Below are 25,994 nucleotides of genomic sequence, written 5' to 3'. Positions count from 1 at the left end.
CCCACAAATCCAGCGGGAAATACCCAGCCAAACCCGCCCAAAATGACACTTGGAAACATTTGCGTTAAATCGTGCCCAGAGTGTATGAAGCATGCCAGATGAATTCGTCAAACAAGAACCAGATCAAATACAGTAAGTTGAGTGGGAAAGTGAAGTGAAGAGAGTGTATGAAAATAGAATGGCAGCTAACAGCAATGGGAATGCAAAATTCTTGTGGGAGTTACGTTGTAAGTGGATAGCAAAAGGTCCAATAAGGGACAAAGCGGGAGATATTAGCTGAGCGCCACCGGGCTTACAGAATTTATTCTAAGGCAGCTGTTGAGAAAGGTGCAGTGTTTACTCAATAATTTTAAGGTTCAGCTGATTTGCATTTCCATTGAAGTATCAAATGGTTTAAAACCATTCTAAAATGAGAGCAATGTGTTGCTGTGCATGGAAATTTGAGTACAGCTTTTAAAAAGAATGAACACTTGAAGCCGAAAATTGCAACAACAGTTTGAGGAATCAGTAGGTAACTAATGGAAAAATATTTGGCTCAATCACTTTGCTATCAGGTAGCTTAGACTGGATGTCTCAGGCCTTTTATGTGCCCATAATGTTGATGAGCCGCCTCTCACTGGAGGGTCATCTGGAACCTCATGATCTATGTGAAGCAGGTCACATTGCTCATGGTGAGGCAACCGCATATTGCTGATGCTAGATTTAGGACTAAACACCTACATTGTACAGCACTGATTCCTTAATCTCAAAATGGTACTTTTGCTTGTTCTACAGCAAATCCTTCACTTTTGCAGAGGTCAGTGCTCCTCCTGACTCAGTAATCAAATGAAGTGTGGACCACTGGCAGTTGGTGCTATGACTCCCCTCACCAACCCCGTGCTCTGAATTATCACCAATACCCTTTAGCCCTGGTGATCCATTTATCACTTCCCTGAGCACATCAGCAATGGTAACATTAGCTGATTTCCGATTTCACTTCACCTGCATGCTGCCCCCTTGATGGAAATAAGATGCACGACCCACTATCAGAGATGCCTTGGCCCTCCCCATTCTCAGGCAGTGGTTACTCCTCAGCTCCCCCCAGCCCCAAGTACTGTAATTTGCCTGAAAATGAGCATGCCCAAATTTCTGAGCCTATTTGCCCACCAGGATTTTTTTTTAAAAGAAGAAGGAATATTGAAAATAACCATTAGGCGCTTTGAGTCTACCAAAAATCCAAAGTTTCATTTATATTGTAATGGAAAATGACAAGTTTATTTTAATACAAATATATTCAAAATTGTTCAAGGAATAAGTTTTGTCAGTCGATGAAGCAGCTGTTATGAATTATTGAAAAAAGTCAACATGAAAGCTCTGATGAATAGCCATGCCGTTTTCTTTAAAGAAATGATGTAGGTTTCTTCATGATGAGGAAAATTGTGCCTTGTTTTTGTCAACAGTATGGTATTTTATTAGCTGGTTGCTAATAGCCGCTTGCTGGCACCCTTGATAATATAAATCCTAATTCAAAGTTTCTGGATGCAGGATAATCTGAAAGTGATGGTAGTCCAGTCTGTACCCCGTACATCGCAACCCTGTAGAATAATTAAAATGCAGCATGAGGTAATTCAGTGCTGTAAACATGTTTTTGATTCAAACTGAAAGTTTTGAAAGTTCATACACCAACTCAACAGCAATTCAAAATGATCTCATCTGCAGAGTTTCAGCTGGACTGCTGCAGTAGATGTAAAGGTTTCATGTTGAGGATTTGAGGGATAAGACTTACATTTCCAAGGTTCCTTGAAAATACTCATGCAACAAACCCGAGAGTTACGACGACTGTCATAAGTGAAATTTAAATTTCACTACTTCTTCTCCCCCCCCCCCCCCCCCCCCGCCCCCATTGTATTCCCTCCTCTTTATTACAGATATGATCTCTAGTAATATTCAAACATAGACTGCAGCAAGGTGCTAATAGTTAGTTGGGCGGATGGAGTGATGTTTAACCTGTGATTACTCATTAAGATTGTTGCTCAACTATTTCCTCTGGTCATGTTTTAGAGAATTGTGGAACATACTACCGGCTCTGTGAAAGTACATTTCTGGAGCTTGGCTGACTATTTCTCAATCCTTAGCTCTTGATATTGAGGGGCTCTCCCCATTGTTTCAGCTGAGGATGAGGGGACCCCTAGTTATTGCAGGAGCAAATGAACTGTTGGCATAATATGCTCCCTCATGACCCAGCTCTATCTCTTCAATATTTTGTGCATTGTAGAAGCATTGATAAAAGCCACAGCCACTGCTCTCTGGAAGAAAAGAACAGAAGGTTCTAATTTTAATCTCAAAGCAGAATACCTGTCAACCAGTGTAAGGAAGCAGATGGTTAGACTTTTGTCAAGTGTTAAAACTAAGCCTTTTTTCAGCCAGAGCCATTTAAATCATAGCAGAAAAGGTGATAGCAAAAGCTGACAGGACATTTTCATACATTTTTCATGGCATTTTGATGCTTTTTTTAAATTGGAAAAGCACTAATGCATGTGAACAAATACACAAGGTTAGCCAACATAAGGAACGACTTAGCTTTTAAAGACAGATCATGATGATGAATACTGCATTAAAAACACAGTTACATGAAGGCTAAAAACGTTTTACACTTACCTTTCAGGCTGTTCCAGCTTTCTCAGTGGGCTTTTCATTTCTTCATAAACTGTCTAACCTGTATGGTGATATGCCTGTGAATAGTATTGTATATAGTTAACAATGCGACCTCCAACCAGCTGGTGGCATCAGACATCGGTTATGTGATGTGAGGCACTCGTCAGTTGGTAGTAAGGCATACAACAGGACAGTCGCACATAGAGTAGTTCCAGCTCAAATACTACTCTGTATAGTATTATGTTTGTTATCTTTCCATGTGTTGATCAATAAATCATTGTTCTGGTTAAGTCACCAGATGTTCTGTGTGCATCATTACAACGGCAAGGTCACAAAACATACCAACCTGGGCTTCTAAAACATCACACTCTCAGACAAAAATGGCAACTGGGATAAAATCTGATTTTCATCCCCCATTTATAATGGGGAGCCAGACCTCAGTGGGGAAGGGCGTGCATGTTACACACTGGTCATTCACCAGCCGCAAAACAGTCAGAAGAAAATAGTATCGGTTTTAAATTGACTTCAGCGAACTTGCCTGGAATCCATCAACCTCGCGGGATCAACCGGCCTCCCCAGCGAGGCAGCAGCCGGGCACGTGGACCAGGTGGAATGGCACCCAGGGTGTCTCCCGGGCTATCAGAGACAAAAAGATGGTCAGCGATAGTGCAGGGTGGCTCCCTGGCCCTCCCCCTGGAACATGGACACCTTGGCACTGCCCAGCTGGCACGTTGGTACTGCAACCCTGGTCCTGCCAAGTTAGCAGGAGCAGTGCCCGGGTGTCAGAGTAGCAGTGCACGGATGCCCTGGTGCCGGGGTGGCATTGCTGAGGGTCCAGGCCCGAGGGGGGGGGGGGCATGCCCATGAAAGGAGGGTGGAAGGGGGGGGGTTCGCAAGGCAGGAAAGTAGGTGCCTCTGGGAGGTTGGAGGGGGGCAACAGGTGGGGGTCCTGGAAGGGGAGGCACCTATAAGTAGGCGTGGGGGGTCTGAAGGGAGAGGACCCCCAGGGACCCCATAGAGGGGTGTCCTTACTTGCGTGGTGGGGGGAGGGTGGGTGGGGTATTGCCCATGGGTGAGAGGTGTGGGGGATCCACAAGCTCACTAAGAGATTGGGGTACCCTTTCAAAATGGTGGCCCGATGTTCAGCTCCTCTGTGCTAAACAAAATTCTAAGTGTGGGCTAAACGGGTGACAAACTCCCCAGGGACCAAACAAATCATTAAGCGTCATTGAATAATGATGGGGAACATGCTGGAATCTCCCCACAAATGAACTTAGAAATTTTGGGGAGAATCGCACCCTAACTTTCTGAACCTTGGTGACCATCAAGAAGAAGTCAGAATCCTTGGGCTTCGCAGCTCAGGGACTGGAGCAGGTCATCCAGCCAACTACTTTCTGCTTCCATGCCAACTCTACTTGTTAACCTGTTTCTCTTCGCTCAGTTCAACGATTTATCTAGTACTTCGTCCTGCTACTCACAAACACAACCCCCAGATAGGATATGTCTGTGCAACCTGATGTGTGGATGCATATTATTATGAGCTTCTGGGGACAGAGTACTGATCAGTTCTTCTCCAGAGAATCATCTATAGACTGCAGTGTGCACTTGTAGGTCAGTGAGTGAAGAAATAGGGCAGCACGGTTGCACAGTGGTTAGCACAGTTGCTTCACAGCTCCAGGGTCCCAGGTTTGATTCCCAGCTTGGGTCACTATCTGTGCGGAGTCCGCACATTCTCCCCGTGTCTGCGTGGGTTTCCTCTGGGTGCTCTGATTTCAGCCCACAGTCCAAAGGTGCGCATGTTAGATGGATTGGATGTTAAATTGCCTTTAGTGTCCAAAAAGGTGGGGTGGGGTTACTGGGTTAACGGGATAGGGTGGGGTTGTGGGCTTGGGTGTGGTGTTCTTTACAAGGGCCGGTGCAGACTCGATGGGCCGAATGGCCTCCTGTACTATAAATTCTATGATTCTATGAAATAGAGGGAGGGAAATAAGAAAAGGATGATCCTAACCCCAATTTTGGGCGTGGCTTAATGGCCATGCTGCACCTGAAAAGCAGCTCGCTGCAGCGCAGCATGGCCGATTAAAAGCTGGGAGACCCTGCTCAAGAAATCTACCTGGCTCGCAAAGCCTTGCGAGTTCTAATACCATCTTGCGAGACGTTGCGTTGTGAATCCCACACGTTGTGGGCAGGTTCACCTTTTCGCAAATCTGCACATTAGAGCAAGACAGCTAATCTCACTTTAATGTGCAGATCGATCTGGAGTTACCGAAGGCGTAGGATCTATCCCCTTTGCCCCTGAGACTCGGGCGAGCGCCGTTCAGTACTGCTCTCCACAAATGGGGACCAGACGGAACGGCACTCGGGGTCCCCCAAGGGATCAGTGGCCCCCAGGTGCATGTCCTTTGGTCAGGGTGGTACACTGGCAATGCTGATGCCACCCGGGCACCCTGGCAGTGCCACCTGGGTGCTATCCTGGAACTGTCCAGGTGCACAGCGGCACTGCTGGGTTGGCATTGCCATGGTGCCAAGCTGGCATTTTTTTGCGTAGGTGCGATCGGGCCAGGGGGTGCCCTGCGCAGGTGTTGGGGTGCTGGCGACCTTCCCATCATGCGTTGATGCTTTGTCGGGGGTCGCTTCAGGGACCTTGGAGATTGGGACACCTCAGTGTATAAAATGGGACTGAGTGACGCAGTCGCCTGTTCTCCATTGAGGCCCCTTATCAAATGCGAGTCGCGTTTTATAGCCTTTTTTTCTCAGTGCTGCAAGCGCCTGGAAACAAGCGGCTAAATGCGCTCGCTATGGAACTTTGTTCGCATTTAGTTAAGACGCACCCCTTAGCTTCAATTTCACCTTTCCCACTCACCCGGTGGCCTATAGCCCCAATTTGGAGGTCCTTCTCTGTGATCTGTATTTCTTCCTAACCATTTATTTGCGGCCTTTTCATGTACGCAGGTACAGAACATAGGTGTTTTGAAATTCAGAAAAGTAAAGCTGGTGTGGGGTGAACTTCTGTATCATCTCTGTGGTGATATGCATCACTGTAAATACACAAGGGGTTAATGTAAATACACTAGGACTGAGTAAACACTAGAGGGAGCACCAGAGACATCATGACATGCAGACATACAGCTAATGAACACATAGAATAGGACACGACCAATGGGCAGTCAAGACACCCAGAGGTGACACTACCACAGGGGGGCAACCCATATAAAAGGACAGGGCACACATGCTCTCTCTTTTCCACAGGTGACACTTAGTGAGACACAGGTGCAGATCGGAAGCATCATACCCACCGCATGGATTAGAGCAGACTGGTTAGTTAGACTGAGTTACTATAGCAAGATCAGCAGGAGAGTCGAACTCCAGTAGGAGAATTGTTAACTGTTCAATAAATGTGTTAAACCTATCTCCAAGTCTGAACCTTCCTTTGTCAGAATATAAGGAAGCAACATGTGCTACATGAAGAAGCATAACACAACACAACAATCTCCAGAATGCATATCAAGCTAGAATAATGGTGACAACTTTTCTTTTGCATGGAAATCTAGGTGCAGGCAGTTTTAACACATGTAATTGCCTTTCGCCAAGTTTTGTAGTTCTTCTGCATGTCTCCCGCAATCCATATGCCAAAACACCAGTGACTTCTAGGTTTCAACGTCAAAGTGAGAACCAATGTTTGAGTGTGGCTGACTTTTCTGGAGTTGAACCACCGCTGCACTCAACATAAATTAGACACACTTCAGTGAGGCTTAGCAGCTGTCTGGATCAGCTGACCAAAGCTACTGAGAGTTTCCTGAAATAGAAGAGGCTGTCGATCTTTAAATTTAGGTGTTTAGGTACATTTTAAATTATTTTTAAAACCAATAAATTGCTGAAATCTAACCGAGTCCATTTTGAATCATTCCTCCATGCTAATTTTTGGTGTGTTTTCCTTTTGAACTTTTGCTAATTTAATTTTGTTTTACTGGGCAATGACATGGCACCACTCGTGTGATATAATTAAGAAAGCAGCCATCTGTGTGCATGAAAAAGTTTAAATTTAGCTATTGTCAACTATTGGCAATGCAATTACTAATTGGGTTACTACCTTGTGATAGCAGAGGAAGGTATATTTTTAACATTCTGTGCAAAAGAACTTTCAGCTGACAGAGTTTGTGAATAGATTATAATTTTGTCATTTCCACAAAATATGAAAATCGTGAACATGACACAGGCCCGGATTTTACAGCCGGTGAGGAAGGTACAGTGGTTGTTAGTCACTTCACTGACAACCGACTACAGAGTTTTCACTGGCTTTTGAGAAAAGACTTGCTGTCATCGAGTGTCTTATTCAGAATGGAGGATCTGTAGCATCTGTGAACAGAATAAGTAATGATGTAGCTCTTCAATCAGTCATATTGAAGAATTCTCACTGAGATATGCGAGTCTAAACCACAAAATATAAATCATTTAAATCACGTACAAAATAAAGATTGGGAATGAAATACTGGACAAAAGGGGCAAACAGGTAAAGCTTAATAAAAAATGTTCTTTATATCTCCAATGCTACTAAAATTCTGAAGATGTTTGTTAAATTAAATTTTCAGGGCCTGAAAGATAGTTTGGCAGTCATTATGATTTCTGCTGTTAAAAAGGCAGCAGCTTTAACTTTTCCTGTCATGTTTCGTGCTTAACATATGAGTAAAGATCAAAACTTCAGACCTTTTACATTTGTTTCAATGCCTGGGGTACTCTTTCACAGCGTCGAGGATCCGGGTTCGATCCTGGCCTCGGGTCACTGTCCGTGTGGAGTTTGCACATTCTCCCTGTGTCTGTGTGGATCTCACCCTCACAAACCAAAGATGTATAGGGTAGGTGGATTGGCCCGCTAAATTGCCCCTCAATTAGATTTTTTTTTTTATGAGGTACTTTCACAGCACAGCTTGAGAATTGCCAGGTAACCAGGACAGCATCTTAAGGATTATCATGTTTAACAGCAAATGTGCAAACTCTGGATGTTGCTGTCTGATTTCCGACATAATGCTGGTAACCTTATCGTTCCCAGTGCAAAATCTGCACCATGGTGTATGGTGGAACGAGATTAGTGATGAGGTTGAGGGAAGACTGGAACAAGTGGAATCCGTCCTCTTGAACGGATGTGGAACTTTTGTTTGATGGACTATTGCAGCATATCATGTAGTTATTCGGCATTTCTACCAGAGTAGCTACAGGAAATGGAACATTGTGTGGTAGTAGAATGTAAAATATCAGTTGAATCATCCAAACTTTGCCAATAATAGATGGTACGACAACCTTTTCAGAGATTACTTAATCACGATTGTCATAATGCAGTTGTGTGATGGTAATTGAAATCTCCCTTGGAATTCAGAATTGGTACAGATTTTGAAATGCTTGTGAGGAACAACCATTTTTTTTCAACTCTAGCATCCAATGTCATCTTGATTGTAAAGTAATTACGATTCATTTTTGAAAGCTTGGTATCATTCTGAGCTGTACTCAATAAAATATCGAGCAAGATTAAAGGCGAATGATTCATTCCTACCAACCATTCTATTTATGTCTTGCACTGATGTTTCTATCTCTGATATATTGGTCATAAATATTGTACAGGTAACAGCCTCCAAATAGACCAGAAATGCAGAAAGTCCTATGACTGCCATCTTGACCTGAAATAGTAAGCTGAAGTGTCTGAGTGACAGGTTTTTCATTGCTTTTTCAGTGTGCAATAATTGCCTGCAGTCATTAAACAACACGGGCAATCTAATTTTCTGTTCTTTTCTTGATGGTGCAGAGAGTTATTAAAAAGAAAAAAATCTCATCCCAGAGTGCAGATAGAATGATTGACAGAAATGATTGTATGATCTAGGTGTAAATTCGTATACTTGACCATCTGTCACTCGGGCATAATTTCCTCTGTCCCTTTCTTTTTAGACAGCAAAATTAACTGATTGAATGAGGTGGACAACTCTGCCTGTTTTATAATCAAATCCATGTTTCTGCTAAAATTAGAGTATCAATGAATATCCACCCCTAGGCCCCTTACACGATTTTGGAGGAATAGTGCAGTGTCATACTTTTGGTAGGTTTGGTGTGAGTCCAACATTAATGTATTGCACGTACCTTCAAATATTTTAGAGTAATTTGGATGTCACTGACATAACAGCCAGATGGTTAGCTACCATGTATGTACCAGATCAGGTGAAAATCTACATCTAAAATTGACATTTTACAGTTAACATAATCACAGAAGCTTTCCCAAATATTTTGTTCTTTTTATGACTATGTGGCTGAAATTTTGAGCTCTGTGGTACTACAGCTTCAGTGCCATTGGTATCATTGTACTACCAAAATGCTGTCTATAATGCACATCTGACACCATGTTAGTGAGGGCATTGGATGGGTGTTAGGTGCATGTGTTTTAGGTGTGCAGAGTTGGTTGATCGCAGTGTCAGTCAGTGCGTACTGCAGATCTGCCATTTTTGACCTTGCTGCTTCCAACTATTGCCCCGCCTGAAACATGCACAAATGAACATGCGTTCAGGAACAAGAAAGACCAACCAATGCTATTTAAAGGGATCATCAACAATTTTCAAGTTACTTTCTATTGTCTTGCTTGAGTTTGTAGAAATCCTGGGTAATTTGTAGAATTGGTTAAAGTTCGCGAAGTTAGCAGGGATGGTGATGCATGTGAAGAACATGGGTTCTTAAAGATTTGTAGTCAAGCCACTTACTCCTAGTATTGGTTCTGGAGTTACCATTTCTCTTCATCAGCAACATGAGGGGTCATGGAGCAAAGGCATCAAAGAGGAGAGCAAGTTGTTTGCAGAAAGAGGAGAAGGAAGGGGAAGAGAGGCTTTCAGAAGCAGGCCTAATATACCCCAGATCTTCTGTGAACATTATTTCCCTTGCCCTCAACCAAGGTAGGAATGTATGAATTCTGCACGTTACAAAGGAGCTGCTCATCTTACAACCAGACCTGCAAACTCAGATGAGGGCAACAGTGGTGCTGCCAGAGGCAAACGGTGTCTATGACCCTGAATTTCTTTGTGCCGGGATGATTCCAGCTGGAACAGATGACATCCGTATTAGCTCCCCGTTCACTATCAGAGACGTGACGGTACTCTATGCTTGGGGGAGTAGAGCTTATTCTGTTCTTTCTGAACCAGATGGAACTTCTACGTTGTCTCATTTGAATTTCCCCATGCTGTATGGTGTCATCTACTCTAGGTAATACAGGTTTGCGTTGAAGTGTGCAAGCTTTGCCCCATTAGGCCCCATTCTGAGACGTGCAGCCACTCAGCCGCACACTCAGTGCCGCCAAATTTGCAGGCTGCATTACATGCTGCCCACATCACTATGAAGGGGCAAAGGTTGTACATCATAAATGCCAGTGCTCGTTTTCCAGCTTTACCCAACATTTCCCCTCTTTATTTTTAAACGTTTAAATCTTAGTTTCTGTTCCATCTTATTGAATGGGTCTGGCTAATGGCTCCAAATGGACTTTCTTTTTCTCCTGAGATGTTTCTTTATTATTGGTATAAATGAAGGCTTTGCAGTAAATGAAGGCTTTCCAATGGTCAAATGGTAGAGAACCAAATTTTACAAGGCTCTTAAAATTCTATTTATCTTCAGTGGCACTCTCAGCAGTAGATGAAGAAACTGCCACCAGTCATCAACTGTATGACAGGCGGGTTACAATTTGCAAATGTGGCCCTGCTGCGGTATGTGGCCCAATATGCCTATACCTGATACTAACTTAATTTGCTGCTACCAGATGCCAAGGAATAACAACACTGAGAATTGTTATCCTTTTGGAGAGAGTAGAAAGGTAATTAATTATGGTGAAGAGCATATTTTAGCAGAGCCTAATCGCTTTCTGTTGCTGACAATGCTATCCATTGTGGAGGCAGGATCCAACTGTTTCATTAATACTAAATTTGACAGTGATGTCTACAAAATGTATTTTGTGAAGCTACAAATCATAGCACTGCAGCTGTGACAGCTCCCAGTGGCATTGAAAAATTAAGTATAAAATGTGATTAGTTGCCCAATAAATAACTTGTCTGCTAAAACTCTGAAAGAAGGCCTCTAATAGAGTACCCAGAATAAACAGAGGGAAGGGATGTTGTAGAGCTTGAACAAGAAAAGATGTCTCATAGTGTCCAGTTCTCACCTTCGGGTAAGGGATCCTTAATTTTTGTTCTGCTATATGCTGGTGGCTCCAAAGGTATCACAATATTGCTGCTGGTATTGAGGGTGTAATGCCAGGATTAATTTGTATGCAAAATGGAGGTGCGCGTGGTACAGAAATCTTATGTTATATTGTGCACCAAAATGCCAGTAATTGAGTATGATATCTGCACAGATCTGTACTTGCATCAACTGTAATTCTAAACACAGCGGGCGATATTCTCCGGACCCCCCCCCCCCCCCCCCCCCGGCTGGGTCGGAGAATCCCCGGGAGCGGCGTGAATCCCGCTCCGACGCCAGCTGCCGTATTCTCCACCACCGGTTTTCAGGCGGGGGCGGGGACCACGCAGCGCCGGTAGGGGGCCGTTGACAGCGGCTCCCCCGGCAATTCTCCGGGCCCCAATGGGCCAAGCCGGTTTTTGGCCAGTCTCGCCGGCATGAAATGGACATGGTCCCACACAGCGGGACCTGGCTGGTAGGCCGCTGGTGCGGTCCTGGGGGGGGGGGGGGGCACGCGGCAGGATCCGGCCCCTGGGGGGGGGGGGGGTCCCACGCTGGTCTGGCCCGTGATCGGGGCCCACCAATCTGCGGGCGGGCCTGAGCCGTGGGGGCACTCCTTCCTTCCGCGCTAGCCTCTGTAGGGCTCCGCCATGCCGCGGCGGAGAAGATGCCGGTTTGCGCATGGGCGGAACCACGCTGGCGGTTCTGCGCATGCGCTAACTCGCGCCGGCTCTTGGGCGCCTGTTGGCGTGGCGCCAACCCCTCCGCCGCCGGCCCAGCCCCCGGAAGTTTGGAGGATTCCGCAACTTCTGGTTGGCCCGAGGCCGAAGTGGTTCATGCTATTTTTTTACGCCAGCATCGGGGGATTCGGGAGAATCCCGCCCAGCATGCCTTTGAGCTTTGTTAATCAATAAGAAACATCATTTGGAAGTCGCTAAAGGTGAAAATTTAAGCTTGCCTTGGATAAAAATTGCTCTTGAATCCTCATGAAGGACCTTAATGTAAACTGTGTTGAAGCTTCTTACTTGATGCAATTGGATAAAAGATTTGTCTCACTTTCTATATATTGAATTACTAATCAAAGTTGGGGTCATTGTGGAAAAGTCACAGTAGAGACCAAGGGCAGGATTTAACAGAAACAGTGCCATTTTGGGCATTGGCGGGGTGTTTCTCGATGGCTGCGTTGACAAGATCACGGCACTTAGTGCCAGAAATGAGCCCCCACGATCTTCTCGCCATTACCGGTCTTGCCGTCCGATTCGCCAGACTCGCACCTTGGTGTCTTGCCATAAAAAGGGGCAGCTGCTTTTAAACGCTCCCTCACCATTCACTCCCAGTCAACACACAAGCATGACACCACGCAGACCTGCTCCTCACTTTGGCTATGCCGACTTTGCCAGTCTTCTGGATGCTGTGGAGACGAGATCGGACATCCTGTTCCCCCGCGGGGCCTGGAGAACCAGCAGTAAGGCCACCATTACAGCCTGGGAGGCAGTGGCAGCGGCTGTCAGTGCAGGCAGCATGAACAGAAGGATCACTGTACAATGATAGAAGCAGGAGGAGGCCATTCGGCCCTTCGAACCTGCTCCGCCATTCATTACGATCATGGCTAATCGTCAAGTTCAATACTCTGATCCCGATTTCCTCCCCATGTTCGTTGATCACTTTAGCCCCAAGAGCTATATCTAATTCCTTATTGAAAGTACACAACGTGGCCACAGCTACTTTCTGTGCATTGAATTCCACAGATTCACCACTCTCTGGGTGAAGAAATTTCTCCTCGCCTTAGTCTTAAAAGGTTTACCCCATATCCTCAAACTGTTACCTCTAGTTCTGGACTCCCCACCATCGGGAACATTCTTTCTGAATCTACCCTGTCTAATCCTGTTAGAATTTTGTAGATTTCTATGAGATCTCCTCTCACTCTTCTTAACTCCAATGAATATAATCCTAACTGACGTAATCTCTCCTCATAGGACAGTCCCGTCATTCCATGAATCAGCCTTCTAAACTTTGCTGCACTCCCTCCATTAGCAAGAACATCCTTCCTCAGAAGGACTTTGGCCCATTGGTGGCGGAGAATCCTGGAGGCTCTGGAGAAGCCCCGCTAATGATATGCCTATGGCGTTTACTGTACATGCATTCTGGAATGCATTGGCACTGCTGTCAAGGTGATGGGGAATTGCAATTTGGTGTGAAATCGGCACCCGATTCTCCGCCTAATCGCGTTTCCCAATTCCGGTGTCGGCCGACAGAATCCCACCCTTGTACCACCCCTCAGTTTCCTCAACAGAAATAGAGAACAAACCTGAGAATTTGTTATCAGAAATGATCTGTCCATCAATGTGTGATTTGTTCCACGTATCAGTGCCATTCCCCATCCAGGAGCTGCAGTTGTGCAGGCTCTCCCACACGGCCCAATCTCATCTGAACCAAATCCTGGCATTCACCGATTGCACTGGCGGTCAAGGTGCAGTTGAACATACTTGACTTCCAGCATGTTTAACCCACAGTGATATGCCAGTTACGTGCAGCACTCCCCTCACCAGCAACAAAAGCATCAGCAATCTGCGAAAGCATTTCTTCATTGACGTCATCAGTTGGCCCATTTGGATCAATGTCGTGCACAAGGTCCCTCCACCCTCCACGTCTTGCTTCAAATCGGATTGCCTTATGGATTTGTATGCCCCCCCCTGAACGTAGTGTTCCAGCACCCAGGTATCTTAGAAAAAATTGTCCTTCTTTCCGGCTACAGAAAAGGAAGGAAACAGTAGCCGCAGCCTCCAGGCATCTGCAGCCACCAGCAGGAGAAAGCAGCAAACACAACCTGCAGCTGTGAAGTGCTCTCACAACCAACAAGGTCAATTCCTTATTAGCAACAGACTTCAGCTGTGAAGCTACAGTTTGCTCGCAGTCAAAGGGAGTTAAAGTGACCTTCAGCATATAACCAAGAACAGGGCTCTGTCCTGGAAGTGTTTGGCAGGCCAAACAGGCAGCAGCTGTAGTTGCCTCTGTAATGGGTATCCACAATATTTAAAGATGACCTGGTGGCTTTAAAGACTAAAAGCCCCTCAGAAACATCCCTTCCCTGGCCCAGGGGAGACTCGCGACCTGGTACACTTCAGCCCCCTGACCGCGCACTGGAGCAGCAACTCCAGTCCCCTTGAGCTGAATGCCAGAAAATGGAAATAGCTACTCACCTCCTCCATTCCCCTCAGCAGCCATTGTGCCAACTTCACGTTTTTAAAAAGGAGTACTAAACTATGCCCACGTGATTTCTCGCTGGGGAGCCGATTCATTCCTGGGAAGTAGTTACTTTTGACTTCAATCTCGCTAATGGTATGGAAATTAGTGCAGATTGATATGCACGCCATATTTTGGGTGTGAACCGGAATTCGCCATCAGGAGTGGACCTTTTCCGCTATTTAACCGGTGTGCCCAGATCCGCGCCGGGCGCAACTCGATGATTAAACCATGCCCCAGGGATGGGATTTTCAAAGAGCGGAGTGATCCGGACCCAGGGAAGGAGGGATTTGAAAGTTACAGTCCTGAAAGTCTTATTGGCATCCTGATGCTTCTGGGAGAATTCTGAATTTTATTCATTCATTCATGGGACGAGGCCTTTGCTGACTACAACAGCATTTATTGCCCGTCCCTAATTGCCCTTGAGAAAGTGGCAGTGAGCTGCCTTCATGTAGTCCCTGTGGTGTAGGTACACCCAGAGTGCTGTTAGGGAGGGAGTTCCTAGATTTTGACCCAGCAACAAAGACAGATCTCCATGCAACAAAGACCGATCTCCATGCAACAAAGAAGGTTCCTCATAAAGTCAACATATGAATGCCCTTCGGGATCATCTCTGCCTCAGAGACTTTTCATTGAATTATGGAGCAGATGACCGAGAACATAGGTGGTTTTCGAGTCAATGTAGACGACATCATTATCTGGTATACCACTGAAGTAGAGCACATTGCAAGGCTCAGGAAAGTATTTAAACGCATACATCAGTATGGTTTAAAGTTAAACCAGTCAAAGTACACATTTGCAACTACATCATTAAAATTTCTTGGTGATAACATCACAGCCAATGGTATCAAAGCAAATGAAGAGAAGATTGCAGCCATGAAGAAAATGCAGCAACCGAAAGACAAGAAAGCTGTACGAAGGTTTCTTGGTTTTGACAATTTCCAAGGGAAGTTCATATCCAATCTATCTTCCAGAACTATTGCGCTACGTCAATTAATAAAGAAAAACATTGACTTTGAGTGGACCCCACGTCACAATGCAGAATGGCTGGACCTCAAACAACAACTCATACAAGCTCCAAGTTTGAACTTGATGCTAGTCAAGAAGGCAGAAGTGCAGTTCTACTCTAGCAAGACGGCCACAATAACTGGATACCCATTGCGTATGCATCAAGAGCCATGACAACAACAGAGTGCAGATATACGCAAATCGAAAAAGAATGCTTAGGACTCGTAACTGGTATTTCTAAATTTCATGGTTATGTTTATGATCTGCCTAAATTTACAGTTGAAACTGACCATCAACCTCTCGTAAGTATCATTGATAAAAATCTCAATGATATGACCCCCAGACTACAAAGGATGATGATGAAATTAAGGAGATACGATTTCACTCTAATCTATACTCCTGGTAAAAATTTACTTATTGCAGACACAATTTGAGATCTATCAACACAGATTTTGGACTGATGGAATCAATAAATAATATAGAAGCTCATTTACAACTATTCAGAGAGACATTTCCTGCATCAGATCACAAACATGAGAAACAAAGAAATTACTACGACCAACATGCAAAAATGCTAAAACCTCTTGTAGCAGATGATGTTATAAGAATCCGACTTCCTGATGGAGGTTGGTCTGACACTGCTATGTCAAATCTCAAATAGATCCTATCTGATCAAAATTTCTGAACAAGGACTGATTGGAAGAAATGAATGTGATCATTTAAAAGTTCAAGTTCACAAACCAATTTTTCCAGATCTGAACTTAAATCAATCTGTCAAGAGACATGTTCAAAAACAACAATCTGTTCAACCAGAGCAACAGAACAGTAAAGTTTCTACCTCTCCGATCAAACTGAGAAGATCTACACGACATAGAAGAAAACCAATTCGTATGAATTTATGAACTTTTAAGTGATTATTAATTTGCTGTACTATGCATTCCAGAATGCTGCATTTCTCCTGTACAATTTTCTTTTTTTATTTGTAAATAGAAAATGTAACACAAAAAAAGGGAGATGTAGTGATCTCTGTATGTGTTGATACATGTTCAGTTCATGTAAAATAAGTACAGATGGATGATCACTAGATGGCAACACTAACAGGAGCTATAAAAGTAGTTTCCTGCTCTTTCTTTCATTAGTGTGTGAAAACTCTAGAGTGAAGATGTGATAAGATCAGAGTGTAGTGTATTATTATAATTGTTAGTTTAATCTCAACTTACTTGTTTTACTAGTTTAGTATTGAAGTGAAAGAACTCACTGGTTTATTATATATTACTCGATAAATATTTTGTCATCATCTGGAAGACTTTGATTATTTTTTTTTTTAAATTAGAGTACCCAATTAATTTTTTCCCAATCAAGGGGCAATTTAGCATGTTCAATCCACCTACCTTGCACATCTTTCATTTGTGGGGGCAAAACCCACGCAAACACGGGGAGAATGTGCAAACTCCACACGGACAGTGACCCAGAGCCGGGATCGAACCTGGGACCTCGGCGCCGTGAGACTGCAGTGCTGCCACTGCGCCACCGTGCTGCCCTGACTTTGATTATTTCTAATCAGAATTCAATACAACTTGGCAAGACAAAATGAGTAATATTTACATTACAATTTAGTAATATAACAGATGGTAGCAGTTGTATGTTTAGAACATGCTGCCTAAGGAGCCTTGGTGACTTCCTGTCATTCATCTTGTAGATGGTACACAGCGCTGCTGCTGTGTGTTGGGGGTGGAGAGAATGAATGTTTGGAAGTGGTGCCAATCAAGTAGGCAATTGTCCTGACTGTTGTCAAGCTCTTTGAGAGTTGTTGGTGCGGCACACATCTAGGTAAGGGGAGAGTATTCCATTACACTCATGACCTGTGAACAGGCTTTGGAAAGTCAGCAGTTGAGTTCCTTGTCGCAGGATTCCTAACCTTTGACCTGCTATTGTCGCCACAGTATCTGACTGGTCCAGTTCAGCTTCTGGTCAATGGAAACCCCAAAATGTTGATAGTCGGGGAATCAGCGATGGCAATACCATTGAATGTAAAGGGGGCGATTGGTTAGATTCTCTTTTGTTAGAGATGGTCATTGCCTGATACTTCTCTGGCGCAAAGCTTACTTGCTATTTCTCAGCCTGGATATTGTCCAGGTCTTGTTTCATTTGGACATTGACCGCTTCAATGGGCAGTTGGTGATGAGCGAATGAGGAAGGCATTCAATTAGCAGTCCTTTTAAGTTTCTTAAGGAGCTTGTTGAAGTGCCTGTCCAGAACTGAATTAAATTTTCAAAATTTGTCCCGGCAACACTGAAAAGTCTTTTGCGTGTTTCACAATGTCATGTTTGTCAAAAATCAAACTAATAGTGACAAATGCACTGGCCCTAGCCTTGTGCAAGGCTGCTGTCCACCTTGTTTGACCTCATGGACCTCTGAGGAGCTACCTGCCCAAATCAGAAAGGCGCGGGAAGCTCCCAGTATGACTGATATCTGCCTTTACTGCTGAAAACAGGTCAGCCGATCCTGCCTCCACAAGGTGCTCAGCAACTCTAATTGGGCACCAAGCTCATTTGAGGATCATGCCATAGGAACGACGCAGCTTACATATAGTGTTGGGACATGCAATTCATTCCGGTTCAGATTCCCAAACCCGTTTTCAATATCCAACCTGATGCTTCCTCCGGAGTTAGGAAAGGTTGACTGCTCTCTTGCAGCGCAAACCAATTTCTGATTCTACCCCCACCACATGACTTAGTGTCAGATTTTGTGCAGTTTTGGTCTCCTTATCTGAGGAAGGATATTACTGCTTTAGAGGGAGTGCAGTGAAGGTTTACCAGGCTGATTCCTGGGATAGCAGGACTAACATATGAAAAGAGATTGAATCAGCTTGGATTGTATTCACTGGAGCTCAGAGGAAGGTCTGGACAGGGTAAATGCAGGAAGGATGTTCCTGATGGTGGATGTGTCCAGAGCCAGGGGTCACAGTCTGGGGTACACCATTTAGGACAGAGATGGGGGGAAATTTCTTCACCCAGAGAGTGGTCAGCCTGTGGAATTCATTACTACAGGAAGTAGTTGAGTAGTTTTTAAGAAGCAGTTAGATATACCATAAGACCATAAGACATCGGAGCGGAAGTAAGGCCATTCGGCCCATCGAGTCCACTCCGCCATTCAATCATGGCTGATTTCAACTCCATTTACCTGCTCTCTCTCCATAGCCCTTAATTCCTCGAGAAATCAAGAATTTATCAACTTCTGTCTTAAAGACACTCAACGTCCCGGCCTCCACCGCCCTCTGTGGCAATGAATTCCACAGACCCACCACTCTCTGGCTGAAGAAATTTCTCCTCATCTCTGTTCTAAAGTGACTCCCTTTTATTCTAAGGATGTGCCCCGGGTCCTAGTCTCCCCTGCTAATGGAAACAACTTCCCTACATCCACCCTATCTGAGCCATTCATTATCTTGTAAGTTTCTATTAGATCTCCCCTCAACCTCCTAAACTCCAATGAATATAATCCCAGGATCCTCAGATGTTCATCGTATGTTAGGCCTACCATTCCTGGGATCATCCGTGTGAATCTCCGCTGGACCCACTCCAGTGCCAGTATGTCCTTCCTGAGGTGTGGGGCCCAAAATTGCTCACAGTATTCTAAATGGGGCCTAACTAATGCTTTATAAAGCTTCAGAAGTACATCCCTGCTTTTATATTCCAAGCCTCTTGAGATGAATGACAACATTGCATTTGCTTTCTTAATTACAGACTCAACCTGCAAGTTTACCTTTAGAGAATCCTGGACTAGGACTCCCAAGTCCCTTTGCACTTCAGCATTATGAATTTTGTCACCGTTTAGAAAATAGTCCATGCCTCTATTCTTTTTTCCAAAGTGCAAGACCTCGCACTTGCCCACGTTGAATTTCATCAGCCATTTCTTGGACCACTCTCCTAAACTGTCTAAATCTTTCTGCAGCCTCTGAGGTCAAAGGGATCAATGGAAATGGGAGGGAAAGCCAGATTAGACTATAGAGTTGAATGATCAGCCATGAACTTAATGAATGGTGGAGCAGGCTCGAAGGGCCTTCTCCGGCTCCTATTTTCTATGTTTCTTTAGGATAATTCCTCCCATTGACTTAAACAGTTCAAGTTAAAAGGTGTTGTGGTGCACTGAATTCCATCTTTGCAAGCCTTTTACACATTTATTTATGTTTATATGCAGTGCTGGATGTGGTAGTGTGAAAGAAAATAAGTTAATCGTAGCAAAGCAGCAAATTACTAGCCAAGTCTGCTCATGCTGTTCTGTATTAGCCTTTAGCTGTTATGCAGCGGTGATTTTGGTTAAAGCCTGAGATCTGTCAGCTGCAAATGGTTATGTGTTCCAAGAGAAAAAGAATTGAAGTGATTTTGTATCCGAAAAATACATTTTCTGTGTTACTTAAACTTTTCTATTTCCCCAAACAATTCATTAGCCAAACCTTAGGCTGTTATTTTGTTGTAATCTGTTTTATTGGTGGCTTATAACAGTTATTTTTAATCTGGGGTGATGCTCTTGATGAAAGATATGTAAATAATTGCCTGAGCATATTTGAGAAATTATATGCAACGCATATCACAATATACTGTTAAGATTATGAATTCAGATACATTTAACTTGTGCATTTAGTGTTGCTCAAAGGTAGTGGTTTTTGCTGCAGAAGTGAATTTTCTTTTGCTGAATATATTGTTCATAATATGCAACTTTAGCAGAATTCAAAAAAGCTACTCCTATAAACGTGTTCTGCCTCTCATTTACTCAGCCAGGTGGAAATCTGCTCATTTGTATAATTTACACTAATGTCACATTAAAACTACCCTGTAAATTTGAAATGGCATATCATTGAAATGAGCAGTCGTAGAATTATGACGGTTTTCACTGCATGATGTGTTAGCAGCAAATGTAATATAACTCAATTGTTCTGGCTTTATCATTTGTACATTGGCAAGCTATAGAAGCTACAAACTAATTTGCAAACAAAAGAATTTCAATGTTACCGCCTATTAATATTAAAATATTTAAATTACAGATCCTGTTAACTTCCTCTGAAAAGAAGAGATGTCACGGCATCACAGCCGGTATGAGAGAGATTATCGCATCGGGTGGGACTGGCGGGAACGAGGCACCAACTGTAGCAATGTAAATAATACCAACTGCAGCAGTGGCATTGCCAACAGTAACAACATCACTAACAGACCTGGTCTTCTGCCACTGCCAATTGTTCCCTCTCGTCTTTTAACTCCAGTCACACCTGTCTGCACCACAGCAAGCAATGAGATGATGACCAATTTAATGGGCAGCTCTGTTCCTTCCACAACAACAGCTTCTAAGGTGGGCTATGTTATGAGATATTTTCCTGTATTATACACTGGTTCATATTTTCATAATACAATTTATACTGATTCCTTCTTGCATTAAGTTGGCTGTTACATTTTGACACGGGAGAATTTGATTAAGGAATTTTCTGCACTACTTGACTGGAAGATCAATTTACTTTTTTATTTAACTTCGCCGTATGCTATTTCAGAAAATTGCAAGCCACACCTGTACAAATTCTGAAAATACTGGACAATCCCAAGAGTCATCCAAACTCTAAGCGTTAGCTCTCTTCTCTCTCTCCACAGATGCTGTCAGACCTGCTGCGATTGTTCAGTATTTTCTGTTTTAGTTTCAGATTCCAGCATCTGCAGTAATTTTCTTTTATCCCTGTATAAATTCTACTTTGTATCATTTCTTTTATTTACCATTTTAAATGGAGGAATTAACCTATTTATTTATTGTAAACGTGTTGACGCTTCTGTTAGCAAAGGCCTCAATTCAAAAGGAATGCCCATTAGGGATGCATTAAATATTTGTATGCAGAGTAATTTCACTGTTTACATCTAAATAACTAAATAAAAGCAAATTACTGTGAATGCTGGAATCTGAAACCTAAGAGAAAATGCTGGAATATCTCAACAGGTCTGGCAGCATCTGTAGGGAGAGAAAAGAGCTAACGTTTCGAGTCCAAAGAGCTTTGACAAGGGGTCATCTGGACTTGAAACATTAGCTCTTTTCTCTCCCTGCAGATGCTGCCAGACCTGCTGAGATTTTCCAGCATTTTCTCTTTGGTCTAAATAGCTAACGTTGGTTTCTTAATGGTCTTTGTGTTAAAATCAGGAACTGAAAAACATTTTATTTTGAATTAGATTTTGATGACAATGCCACTTAAAAGTTAAAATTCAATGGTCCCTAAATTCCAATAATATGATGTGACACAAGTTTATCCCCAGAGCAGGGACGAGGCATTCTCAATTTGAGACGAATATACAAATTTTACACCCATTTGTTCCAAACTAAGTTCTGAAGACAGCCATCATCCCAAGCTGTGAGGAAACCATCGGCTACAAGACGAGGAAACACCAAGACTGGTTTGACAAAAACGGCCACACCATCCAAGACCTCATCGATGAGAAAAGTAAAGCTCTCCGCACCTGGTAAAATGACATCACCAGTAAGGCAGAGAGGAGAACTCAAAGAGCAACGGCGTAGGTACAAAGAAGAACTAGGGAAAATTGAGAAGCAATGGTGGACAAAGAAAGCTAAGGAGCTTCAGTCCTCGCTGACGCGCACAACACCCGTTCTTCTTCAGTGCCACTAAGGCAATACATGGACCCAACACCTTAGGCCCCAAACTAGTGCAGAGTAAGGAAGGAACCCTTCTAAGACACAGAAATCATCAGCATTTGATGAAGAGAACATGCCAAAGAACTTATAAACCATGATGTAACCTGATCATAGATGAGAACGTGTTTGAGGAAATCCCCCAACTCTCCTTCAAAGATGATCTTGGTCTCCCACCAAACATAGATGAAGGTCGAACCCGCCATTAAACACATGAGAATGGAAAAGCCGTAGGAGTGATGGTATTCCAGCGAAGATTTTCAAACTTGGAAGAGAAGAGAGTACCTTTCATCTCCATCAGCTGTTACTGAAAATCTGGGACAGAGAAGAAATTCCTGCCAACCTCCATAATGCAGTCATCACCACCACCTTCAAGAAAGGAGACAAAGCGGAGTGTGGGAACCAGTAAGGAATCTCCCTACTCTCCATTATCGGGAAGATCATCGCCTGAATCCTTGCAATCCACCTTCTCCCAGTCTCTGAAGAAATCCTTCTGGAACGCCAGTGTACCTTCCAACCAAACCATGGAACAATGGATATGATTTTCACTTCTCGATAACTTCAAGAGAAATGCCAGAAACAACATCAATTGCTCTACATATCTTCATCGATCGGACCAAGGCTTTTGACTCAGTCAGTTCTGTGGATGACCCTGTCAAAGGCCGGTTATCCATAGAAGTTTATCAACATCCTCCGACTCCATGATAAGATGGCAGCGTCAGTCCTTACAGACCGGAATAAAGCAGAAAACTTTGGGGTCAAGTAGGGATGTGTCATCGCCCCCACCCTTTCCTCCATTTTCATCGCCAGCATCCTTCACCTTGTCAAGAACAAGCTTCCCAGTGGAGTGGACATTGTCTACAGGATAGACGGAAAACTTTTCAACCTCAACCGGTTGAAATGCATGAAGAAAACGGCACTGATATCATTCCTGGAACTTCAGTGTGTGAATAACACCGCCATCTCCACTCTCTCAGAAGAGAATCTCCAAGCCATGCATGACACCATTACAAGGGCAGCATGGTGGCGCAGTGGGTTAGTCCTGCAGCCTCATGGCACCGAGGTCCCAGGTTCAATCCCGACTCTGGGTCACTGTCCGTGTGGAGTTTGCACATCCCCCCCCCCCCCCCCCCCGGTGTTTGCGTGGGTTTCGCCCCCAAAGATGTGCAGGCTAGGTGGATTGGCCACGCTAAATTGCCCCTTAATTGGAAAAAATGAATGGGGTACACAAACATTTTTTTTTTTAATGACACCATTACATGGGCATTCAGAAGAATTGGCCTCGACCTCCGTACGATTCAAGTCCTTTAACATTCCGCCTCGGGGCAAGATTCCTCCATTAAGATCAATGGCGAAATCCTTCTAAACATGGACCATTTCCCCTACTTCAAGAGCTACCTCTCCTCCAAGTCTAACATTGTATTCAATCCGCAAGCACCACCTCAGACCCCCAAGGACGAGTCTTGGATTATGGTGACATCAGTGTTGATACTATGATCCTTGCGTACAAGGCAATTGCCCTCCCACTTCTATGTGGCTCAAAAACCTGGATTGCATTCGGATGCCACCTCGAGGCCCTGGAGAGGAAACATCAATGCTATGTGAAATGGATTCTCCACACCAGCTGAGGACAGGATTACTAACTTTGAGTGTCCTTGAAGGAGGCCTTGATTTTCCGAAACCAGCTCTGCTGGTCCAGCCACGTGCTTAGAATACCGGAGTCCTGACTGCCAAAGCAAATCTGTCTATCTCGAGGATTGCTCCAGAACAAGAGGAGGACAAAGGGAGCACTTCAAGACACCCTGAAGGCTTACCTCAAGAAATGCAACATAGACATCAGTGCCTGGGCGGCCCTTGATCAAAAGAGACCTATTTGGAGGAACCTCCTGATTGAAGGCACATAATTCTTCCAGAACACCCAAAGGCAAGAAGAGGTCTGGGAAAGGAGCCTTAGGGAAGAATACCAATGGATTCGAGCCCAAGGACCAATCCCACATTACGGAAACACCTGCCAAGTGTGCGGTCAGAGATGTAGCTCTAAAGTCGGGCTCATCAGGCAAGGATCCACAGAACCCATGACCAGTGACAGATTTTTGAGGTGCACATTAGAGAGTGATTGCTGAAAAAGAATTGAAGTTGACCATGTGTAGTGTCACTGCAGATCATGTAATGCAAAGATTTCTGAATGCATCTGTAGGGCAAATATCAGTCTGCTGTCTGAAAAGTACAAATTATGCATGAATTACAAATGGAAATATGGACTTGAATGTTGTTGGTCATGTTGAGGCACTAAAGCTTATTCGGCACTCTGATAGCCTTGGAGGAGGTAGGTATGAGTTGCCAGTCATTATCTAGATGTCACTTTCTTTCATGTTGCCTTGATTGCTTTATTTTCAGATCTCTTGTTGTCTATTTCTACTTTTCCACCTCTCAAGTGGAACTTCAGCACACACAATGTGGAGACTCTAAATGACTCTAAATGTTGGGGTCACAGAGTATAAAATTCCGAAGAGTGAAGGTGAAAATGAGAACTGGAATGCTTGGTTATTCTTTCAAATGAAAGTCCATTTCAGCATTTGGCACTTTGGACTAAAAATTATTTCTCCATATGTTATGACTCCTGCAGAAATATTAAATGGATTTGAGATTTCTATATAAATTTACTATATTGAAGAAATGATTCATTTTACTGGTCAGTTATTTTCGTTTTCGGCAATTGTGGCACCAAGAATGAAATGTACTTCTGAATGGTTTCAAAGGTAAACAATGTCAGTTAACGTAGTTTGAATTTCAGCTTGATAGTTGAAACAAGCATGTGCATTTGACTCCACTTATTTACAATAGTTTTGCCAGCCGAATATACTGATGGAATGTTTTCATCTGATCCCTGAACATGGACAACTCTGGCAAGGACATATTTATTACCAATTCCTAATTTCTCTGGGCTTTCAGGCCTTCTCCTCACATTTGACAGTGAGTTTCAGTTGGTTGAAGAGTCAGAATTTCAATCTTACTCCAGGAACCTGAACACGTCATCCAGGCAGAGATTCCAGTGCATGCTGAAAGAGTGCTGCACCGTTGGAGACATTGTCTTTTGAATTGCATACTATAATGGACTTGAACTTACTCGGAGTAGCAACCAACGTCGGATTAGGGTGGGTCTGCGGGGGGTGGGAGGGGGGTCAAGCTTGTGGGTGAGAGTTGGGCCTGTTGGGGTGGTGGGGGTGGAGTCTAAAAGAGTGGTAGTCAGGGCTGGGAGTCCTGTGGGGGGAATTGGCGGTTTGGGGAGAGTCCTGTGGGTGGGGTAGTCGGGGCATGGGGGTAGTCCACTGGGGGTTGTGAATGTGGGAGGAGTCCTGTAGGGCATCCGTCTGAATCTGTACAATAGTTGTCCAGAAGTTAGAAGAGGTTTTAACCCTTCTAACATTTTCTGGGTGACTATTGGTGTAATTCTGATGTTTGTGATTTAAGTTGCAGTTTGGAATGGTTTCCAGAGCACCGTAGTTGGCCAGGGGAAGTTTCCACTTCTGGGCAATTGCCATGCAAACCTTACCTGGGAACATCTGAAGAAGATTCCCCAGTGAATCTTTGGGGTACCACCCTCCAATACGAGGCTGGGGAGCTCTGAAGTTCTGGCCTAATAAGAAATTAAACAGAGACACAGTCTACCCTCTTGGGTGGATGTAATCAATGTAATTTAATTTTGATACCCACTGAAAGAAACTAAGCTTTTTAATAGCTGTAGGTTGATTTTTAATTCTCTTCAAGTGTCAGACTGTTCCTCCTCTTCCAAATCTAAACTGATCTTAACCTAACATTATGATTGGCAGTCTTTCTTTGTGTTGCTAACAGGGACTTAGGCTAAGCTAACTCAGCAAATTTTGCACTGAAAGATACAGGGAGGGATTTTAATCCAAGTCAGCTGGATTAAAGTCAACAGAAGAGAGAAATCAAATGTGCCATAAAAGAAATTGAAAAATTGCAATTTACTTGAAGCACGATAATAATTTAGTTCACTGAGTTTTAAAATTAGTTCCCGTTTAGTTGTTATTCATAGTAAAATAATTGTATAAGATTGAACATCATTTTGCTGTTTCTAAGCTAGTATTGTGAAGTATAGTTTATTGCTAAGGATTGGAATAGAAACCTAGCCGGCGAACTATAACAATTGAGACTTCAATAAAAAATAATTCTATTAGCTGATGAGTCAAATATCCTTACAATCCTGAATTCAGTTAAAT

At 43.7% G+C, this 25,994-nt stretch overlaps 1 protein-coding gene and 1 long non-coding RNA gene across 6 annotated transcripts in view; one reads left to right on the top strand and one right to left on the bottom strand.

The window, feature by feature from the left end:
• Positions 1–25,994, top strand: part of LOC140410584 (kelch-like protein 29) — a 598,914-nt gene that overhangs the window by 187,026 nt on the left and 385,894 nt on the right. For all 5 annotated transcript variants that reach the window (XM_072498865.1, XM_072498864.1, XM_072498863.1 and 2 more), the window contains one exon: positions 20,120–20,421. In XM_072498865.1, the coding sequence (XP_072354966.1) occupies positions 20,149–20,421 (273 nt within the window). In that variant the 5' untranslated portion in view covers positions 20,120–20,148. The remainder of the gene's footprint in view (positions 1–20,119; positions 20,422–25,994) is intronic.
• The window catches only part of LOC140410586 (uncharacterized), a 54,024-nt gene continuing 29,317 nt past the window's right edge, over positions 1,288–25,994 (bottom strand). Inside the window, exons 2-3 of the long non-coding RNA XR_011940693.1 lie at positions 2,638–2,711; positions 1,288–1,574 (exon numbers count right to left, since the gene is read on the bottom strand). This is a non-coding gene — a long non-coding RNA (uncharacterized lncRNA). The remainder of the gene's footprint in view (positions 1,575–2,637; positions 2,712–25,994) is intronic.

The sequence above is a fragment of the Scyliorhinus torazame genome, chromosome 4, assembly GCF_047496885.1.
Source record: "Scyliorhinus torazame isolate Kashiwa2021f chromosome 4, sScyTor2.1, whole genome shotgun sequence".
NCBI classification, from domain to species: domain Eukaryota; kingdom Metazoa; phylum Chordata; class Chondrichthyes; order Carcharhiniformes; family Scyliorhinidae; genus Scyliorhinus; species Scyliorhinus torazame.
The sequence above is the reverse complement of the archived record's forward strand: the minus strand, read 5'-3'. Positions and strand labels throughout refer to the sequence as shown.